The following is an 8,476-nucleotide window of genomic DNA, read 5'->3' on the forward strand; positions in this document are numbered from 1 at the left end:
GATCACCTCGTAATTTGATTGTTTTAATAAATATTTTGTTTAACTAAAACAGTGATTTTGGTCTACGAAATTCGAGAAAACGGGTTCGGGAGTCGGTTACGTACGAGGAAGGATTAGCACCCTCGTAACGCCCAAAATTGGTACCTAATTGATTAATTAATGTCTTAACGTTGGAAGTTGAAAACCCAAAAAGAATTAAAAATACGATCCTCTCTTTTTTAATGTTGATTTTTACGAAGAATTTGCTTGAGTAAATCGAAATAGATGCTAAAGACCTTCTTGTCCCGAAGTAATAAAATGCCACATACAGTACTTTAGGACACAACATTTTAAATCCTCGAAAATAAGTTTGTCTATTGATTTCAAAACTCATGCATTTTAATTTTAGAAGGTTATTCAGTCATTTGGATCAAATGAAAAAAAAATTGAAACTTAGTACGTTAGGGTACGATCTCTTGAATTTCTAAACACAGAATATTGCATTTATTAAAGAATCCTATTTTTATGGATTTTAGGGTGAAAATTAACGAAATATTTAAAAATTATATGTGGACAAAATATTAAGAAAATGAATAACAACAATATAAATGTGCTAATAAGCAACTCATAATTCGTATGATGGCAATAATCACATAATACATGTCATATCAATATTAACAATCAAAATAAGGTAAAAAAAATGATAACAATGATGACATCGATAATACTAATGATAAAATATGCAAATGAAATGATAATGCCAATTTTTAAATATAATAAAGAAGCAAGTAAAATGGGGACGAAAGTAAATTAAAAGGTAAATGAAATTAAAAGTATAATTTGTAATAAGGCATAGGTAAATAAATATAGATAGTAATAATAATAATAATAATAATAATAATAATAATAGGTAGTAAAACATAAATAATTCAGTTTCCTAAAAAGTGTATATATATATAAAAAGATAATAAATAGATAAAGGAATAAATAACGATAAAATAATAATGATAGTTGATGAAATGGTAACAACAACATAGGTATAAATAAAATAATTAATGAAAAAATACAAATTTAAAAAGAAATGAAAGAACAATAAACAAATGGACACAAGAATTAAAATAAAATGCAAATGAATAATATATATATATAAATAGGTAAATGAACGAGCAAATAAGTAAAATAAAAGAATAATGAACATATAAACGAGTAAATTAATTAATTAATTAATTAAAATAAAAGGGCTTAATCGAAACTTAAATGAAACTAAAAAGGATGAACTGAAATTAAAATGAAATTTAAAATCTTAAATAATAGTAAATGAATGAATAACCATAAAAGGGATTAAATTGAAGGTTAAACAAAATTAGAGTATAAATCGTAATAAACTAAATAATAAAACCGAAATAGCGACTAAAATTAAACGCGCGTGATAAAATGAGGACTAAACAAGAAAATATCCCCAGTCTCTAAAGCGCACTGTTTCCTAAGGGGCCAAAATGAAAAGAAGCAGAAATTGCAAGGTAAAATTAAAAAGAAAAAAAGCAAGACTAAATTGAGAATGAGCGACAAAGCGGAAGGATTATTAGTGTAAATATCCCCCGGAAGAAAAACACGAGGATCCCATCTTGGAAACGGGTCGGATTTTGGGTATGATGCAAAACGACATCATTTTGGCACCTAATGCTTAAGTCCAACATGGCGTCGTTTAGTCCCTATTTAAATACCAAAACTGAAAAAAAAATAACATTTCCCTTTGATTTCTTTCAAAAATTTCAAAGGATTCTCTCAAATCCTCTTCCCCTCACCCCGTTTCAGGCCGTGACCTTGGCCGTTGGTCCGCCGTGGCTCGGCCGTAGCTCCGTTGTAGGTGGTGGCCGAGACCACAAAATCGAGCTCTTTTCTCAGCCTTTTTCAACCTTTAAAAAAACCTTAAAACTCAACTCCCTCTTAGAAATAAAAAAAAAGAAAAATAATACGCGAGAAAGAAATAGAAACTCGACCTTCAACGCCTCTTTGGGTCCTCATCAAAACCCTAATGGGTTTCGAGGTACCCAGGCACCAGCAATAGTCTCCAACGGTGATGGAATATGAATGGACCAGTAAGTTTTTTTATTATTTATGTATTGATATTTTTTGCTTGTGAAAATGAAAGAAATAAGAAATCAACTTTTGAAAATAGTCTTGTTTTTAGATTAATACTCTGTGTGTTTACAATCCGATTTTTCGTGGCTTTATAGTCGATTACAAAAAGCTTTTGTCACTGTTTGCTGTCTATTGTTCCTGCTCTGCTTTGTTTCTGTCTTGTTTGCTTCGTTTCTATCTCGTTTGCAGGCGTTGACGAGGGTGGAGAGGGGATTTTTTTTCCATTTTGGTGCAAGCTTGCAGACGGGCCTCGGGACGAGGTGCCTCGGGGCGAGGCGCGGGCGAAGTGGCCGAGTAGGGCGTGCGAGCGGGTGCGGCGCACATGGAATTAGGGTTTAGATTTCTGCAGAAAATGTTTAGGCGTGTGGGCTTGTTATTTTTTTGGGTTACGGTTTTTAGTTTTGGGCCTACAAAATTTAGACTTTGTATTTTGGACTGGTAATATTTGTTTTGATTTTAATTTTTGTATTTGGGCTGGGCGGTTTGGGTTTTTATTTGTTTGGTTTGTTGTTTAGTGGGCCAGGCAAATTTAGGCATTTACATATAATATATAAAATAAATAAATAATATTTAAATTCAATATCCCAACCCAATAATTAAAGTTGATTAACTAATCAAATCAACCGACATTGGTTTTTAACTCAATTTAATCGGATTAATTTTTGTAAATTATGATCAGTTAAAAATTGAATCATCTCCCCTAATACGCATATTGTAGGGTTTTTAATTCCACATTGCTTATATTCCAAGTCAACGATAAAAATATAACATCACCCCTTCTAAATAAACATATATGTTTATTTAGCATTCCTTACATTGTCCGACTAAGCCACTGCCACAGACAACCTAATGAAGATAAAACAGGGTAAATATTATTGCCATCCCCGAACACGGCAAGAAGAAAACGGCGATCGATATCCCCATCGCTGGATGCTTCGGTCTGATTAACAGAACGCATAAAAGAGCAAAACAAAGATGACAGATATACTGCTAGAGACCGATAAAGAGAGTTATATCTCATATGCTTCTTTTGTCGGAGATGTATTCCATCCGAGGGTCCATCCGTCCACCACCTGCAAAAGAAGCAGTTACAATGCCTGATATCATGTGTATCCCTATGAAAATAACATTTGAAAACGAAATTTTGGCTTACATGAAAGAAGGCTTTCAGTGTATGCGAAAGCAACGGGGAATTTCTTTTCAGAAATGCTTGATAAATCAAGCTCCTGCCAAAACCCATGTTCCGGATCATAGATATAGTTATGGTTTGAAGTTATGAAGAAAATTTCATTCTCCCTCGCGACTACAAATTCGGCACATTCATCATTCGAGAACGGGACGTGATCGCTGCATTTCAGCTCCCATTCAGGCTCATTCTTGTCTTTGAGAATCCATATATTCACGATCTCATCCTCGTCATATACAGCCACTAGGGATAAATGGCCTTCGAGATTGACCAAGTACGAGTGCTCTGTGACCTCTTTTGGAAGGTTAATAGTTTCAAAGGTTTCCTCTATATCAGCCATAAGTATCGAGCCAGGGATCAGTGGATCTTCATTGGAAGCAAGGAACCAATAAATCTTTCCATTGACGAAAACATGGTTGGACCCAAGGGGACTATGGCTAGAATGCATGGGATAATACGGTACCCGACCTATGACACTCCAGGATCCTGTGCTTGATGAATATACCTCACATTGTCGACGATTAACTCGGGATTGATGTTTAGCTAGAGATATGCGCTTGGCATTGAAAAATCGGAATATCTTGTATTCGTTGATTTTTGGACCAAAAGCAACCCCAATGGAAGGCTTTTCTTTGGACAGACTACCTCTTGGAAGCAATAGAGCCTTTTTGGTAGCCGGGTTGCAGATACAGATTTCCACATCAGTTACATCCTCAACTACTATGCCTGAGTCCACTTTCCACGGATAGTTGATACAGCAAAGCAAACCATCGAAAGAACAAACAACCGTAAGCAGAGAAAGGTTGTCACAATATGGGAAGTTGATACTTTTAGTGATTTCACCGCTGCTATTCGCTAAATATAACTTCATCATCATATCCATGTAAGGATAAACAATGTAAACAGAGTTTTTTCGAGACCAGAGTAGCTGCACATCGATGAAAGCCTGACTACTTATCAACCGACACCAACGCTTGCAAACGGATTTGCATACTAAAAGTGACTTAACTGGAAGCCTTGAGAGTATATTGGCTAGCACATTTTCTACATACTCTATATCATACCACTTATCAGTTATTTGATAAACACATTCGTCAGTGGTTTCATCCATCTCTAGCCTCTCTTCACCTATTTCATCCAGTAATAAAACGAGTCCAAAGATCAATGCAAGCAGCAGATATAAGTAATTTCTTTTCCCATAACAAATCCCGAGATTAATGATAGCTAATGTTCGTACATTGTAATGGACATATTCCTATGATCTTCCTGTAAGATAACAATACACACTATTTTCTGACCTGACAGAAGATCATCTTGAAAACAATGACGGAAACAGAGAAAAAATGACATGCTCTTCGGATTGAATTTTCATTTACCATTTGGTGAATATCATTGTCATCTCATTCAAGACATAACTGTTCCGTGCACTACAGACACAATTTTAGAAGGAGATGTAACTCAAAAATGGGACTTTTTTGGGTCGCGTTAAATTACACTACAGACTCATCACTGTCACATTCAGAATTCAGATTCGATCTCATGGGTCTGATACATGCATAGATTAACATAATTGATGCATCGGCAAGAAACAGTTAAAAAGTAGTACAGGAAAAGAAAAAACCAGGAATCTAACAAAGTAACCGAAATGCTATCAAGAAAGCAACGACAGAAATGAACAATAAAACATCAGAGAAATGCAGGGGACCAATGGAAACATACTTACCACAACGTTTCTCGTTGGAAGTTCCGTGCCTATATTGTAGCCTGCCAATGTAATAATCACCCCTATTTTAGTTTTCTTCAAGTACAATCTCAAAATATTGGTTATATAAAACATGAAGTAATCTTTAGAGAAAATTGTGACCGACAAGGAACAACATTATATAGCATTTAAAGAACCGAAATTCCAGTGACGGGAACAAGGGGGTAAAGTTAGCTACAGATCACATTTCTAGTTAAGAACTCACATCAATCCGGAAATTTTCGAGAAAAAATGCATCAAATCAAGAAAGACTCAAATTTTACATCTTTTACACAACAAAAAAATTGCAATCTAACAAACATGTAAGCGGCAATTCTTCACCGCTTACCTTAAACTTAAGATATATATATTCCAGGGATATCACATGCATAGATTTACAAATGAATGATCAACTGTCAAGAAAAAAATAGAAGGGGTTCGGGGCTCACAGATTATAGATCGGTGTCTCTGGCTGCTGTTGAGAAAATGAGACTAGAAAAGTACTTCTTAGTGAGGTAGAAAGATAACTCCAGAACTTATAACGCCCATCTATCGACAACTTTCCTTCCAAAGTGGCAATCTAGGAGGTCATGCAATTTGACAAGTGGTAGGTTCGTGCTGGAATAGATGTCAAGGTATCCCAAGAGAAAAAAACGGAAGCTATGACGATAAATTTTCTACAAAACTTTGCTGCACCAGAAATCTGTAAAAACATGAAATTTATTTTCTTCCGTGGTTTGAAAGGGTCTCCAGGAAGAGATTTTATGACCCGACAGTGAAAGTTTAACACATAACTAAAGGGCGTGCCTCTTCTAGAAACCGACAGCCAATATATGCCATAGTTGGCAAATAACAGCTCACTCGTATTGAACAGTTTTGGAAGCTTCTACGAAGAGAAAATATAACCGACAACTTCCCTATGTGTAATAAACCTCTAAATCAAGGTCCTTTTCATATAACCAAAAATCGAAGTCCGAAATAATCTCTTACCCCAATTGCTCTCAACATGTTCCGTGGTCAGCCTTCATCTTCAAGTTCAAAGAGTTGAACATAAACACATTCAAGTTTACGAGTCAAAGAACCTCTACAAAGTCATGCTTAATACATAGAGAAACACACGAGAAAACAGAGGATGGACTCTCCAGTCCAGAATTCGGAAATCATATTACAAGAATACAAACATAACTCATGAAACACCAATCATTTAAAAGAAACTCTTTCTTTTTGGTCTCAAACCAGCTTCCTCAGTGAGGTTGATGGTAGTCTTCAAATCACAGCTCCTGACTGCTCAATATTACAATACATAACACGCATCATGCAGTCTAAATTACTTCAGCAAGCAATTATCCGCATTATCATGTACAATTAGCCAGGAAGGCTAAATCATATATTATCAGTTACGTTCTCCCAGCAAATATGCAGTCCAATGCACACTGATGCATCGGGAAAATATATTCAATTACGATATAGGCAATTAGGCACATTGTAGTTGGTACAGGCAAAATGCATTGACTTCAACACTAACAAACATGTCATGCAAAGATTACATGTGCTACCTAGTCAATTGTTCATATCACAAAATGGTCCCTTTTATTTCTAAATATGCTTTTAGTGTCAAATATGAGATATTACTTCCTTTCTAAATCTAGACAAGCCCAAAACAGAAATATTTAAGTATGTTTCTGTTTTGACACAAGCTGGTAGCTTGCTTTTTCACATTAAGAACGCAATACGATAATCATTTTCTTAGTCCGAGCTAGCACATTTGAGCTGCAGTTAGTTTCTTCATAAAAGATCTACCATTTTTTTTTTCAAAGAAATAACACATTCTTCACTGGTAAGCCCATCTAAATTATGGCATTGACATCCTATGTTAATTGGACTAATACGAGTATGCTCAATTTCTTTTCAAAATTTTTCCATGTATTTTGGGGGTTGTATTCCCAGCCCATGTTTGAATATATCAGGCTCGGGTACTTCAAGAAAACTAAAGAGTCAGAGAAGCATGGCATCAGATTTTAAACTTTCATCTTAAATGCAGTTGATCAGAAAATCAAATAGATACCTAACAAAGAAGAAAATCATTCTCCATATCCAATTTCCTATTTAAAATCTAAAATTTCCATTCAAAATTCCCATTAAATAGTAGGCATTTACAAGCATTAAAGAAAATTCCCCAAGTTTTCATTATTTCAAACATTATAAATTTATAAACTTAGTTTAAAAGTATCCATCATCACAAACACAATCTAATCTTCATCATTTTCAATTTTTTTTTCTAGAAATTCACACAAAATGAAAAGAACTAATCTAACAGCTATATATATAAAATAAACAATACACAAATGATGAACCCACCATAAAACAGCATTCATTAAGTCATTTATTGCTACAATTAAACCAAACTTCTGGTCTTAAAACAGAATATATATTTTAAAAAAATTGAACCATTTTTATCGCTTCAACTAAACCACACACTTGCATTCAAACAAATGAAAATCAATTGTCACCCAGTCTATCAATAACAAAAAAATGCAATAACATGCAACAACAAAAACCAGTAACAAAAAGCGAAAACCCATTTGAGAAAATAGAAAAAGTGAAGTAAAAGCGAAAGATTTCACCTTTCCTCTGCGAAATTGAATGAAAGTGAAGATTGGAAGAGAGAAGAAAAGAAAAAGAGGTTCCCAAGTGTTTTTATTGGAGTCGGATGACGAATTTCTGAAGGTAGATGAAATAGAGACATTGTCGGTTTGATTGTGGATTAAAAAGGGCTTCGATAATATCATCTTTAAGTGTACTACACGAACTAAAACAGAAAACACAACTGAACTGAAAATTTAATAAATAAAGAAAAAAAATAAAAATAGGGGGGTTTTCTGCGGTTTCTTGGCACAGTCATGTTAGTTAAGGGAATTATTTGTTTTCTTTATTTCAGTTAATCTCGATTCGAACTCGAAAATTTAAAATTAATATTTTATTTATAAAAAAATTTTAAAAGTTAAACCAATAAATTTTAAATAATTTAAACTCGAACTGGTTAAAATATTTTAAAACATGAATTCATTTAGTTTAAATTAATCCGATCCGAAACTAATCCGACCAATTGAAAAATATAGACACTGGCATTTCCATTATTGGAAACAGCTTCATTGCGAGTCTTCCATGCAGCCCAACAGATCCATCTCCAATGCCTATTTATTATTCTCAATGTTTTCAAGCAAGCAACTATCGATTCTGCTAGGTCTTTAGAAAAACTTAGGAACTAGTTAAGCTTCACTGCCTTACAATCCTTGATCAGCCATACCACTACGACATCTGTTGGGGATCCATCAATGACTGAATACAAATATTTTACGAAGAAAATGTACGAGAGAGTGTTTGAACTAAGCATTAACCATGAACATCAACCATTTCTCTTTAACCTT

The 8,476-nt window shown here is 34.2% G+C and overlaps 1 protein-coding gene and 1 long non-coding RNA gene across 4 annotated transcripts; one reads left to right on the plus strand and one right to left on the minus strand.

The window, feature by feature from the left end:
- The first annotated feature begins 1,498 nt into the window (after positions 1 to 1,498).
- Positions 1,499 to 2,701, plus strand: LOC107939644 (uncharacterized). Its single transcript, XR_001695204.2, has 2 exons — positions 1,499 to 2,078; positions 2,311 to 2,701. It is a non-coding gene; the product is annotated as an uncharacterized lncRNA (long non-coding RNA).
- LOC107939643 (F-box protein At5g49610) lies at positions 1,741 to 7,924 on the minus strand. Of its 3 annotated transcripts, none has more exons than XM_016873004.2 (5): positions 7,673 to 7,924; positions 5,498 to 5,751; positions 5,031 to 5,071; positions 3,275 to 4,435; positions 1,741 to 3,194 (listed from the first exon to the last, which is right to left on the minus strand). In XM_016873004.2, the coding sequence occupies exons 4-5, from the start codon at positions 4,416 to 4,418 to the stop codon at positions 3,139 to 3,141; spliced, it is 1,200 nt and encodes a 399-aa protein (XP_016728493.1). In that variant the 5' UTR covers positions 4,419 to 4,435; positions 5,031 to 5,071; positions 5,498 to 5,751; positions 7,673 to 7,924; the 3' UTR covers positions 1,741 to 3,138. The 3 variants fall into 3 exon arrangements, with proteins under 3 accessions (XP_016728493.1, XP_016728490.1, XP_040966698.1); XM_016873001.2 differs by lacking the exon at positions 7,673 to 7,924 and adding an exon at positions 6,039 to 7,662; XM_041110764.1 differs by having other exon boundaries at positions 3,275 to 4,573; positions 5,498 to 7,890.
- Positions 7,925 to 8,476: the final 552 nt, after the last annotated feature.

This window comes from Gossypium hirsutum, chromosome A04, assembly GCF_007990345.1.
Source record: "Gossypium hirsutum isolate 1008001.06 chromosome A04, Gossypium_hirsutum_v2.1, whole genome shotgun sequence".
In the NCBI taxonomy this organism is placed as follows: domain Eukaryota; kingdom Viridiplantae; phylum Streptophyta; class Magnoliopsida; order Malvales; family Malvaceae; genus Gossypium; species Gossypium hirsutum.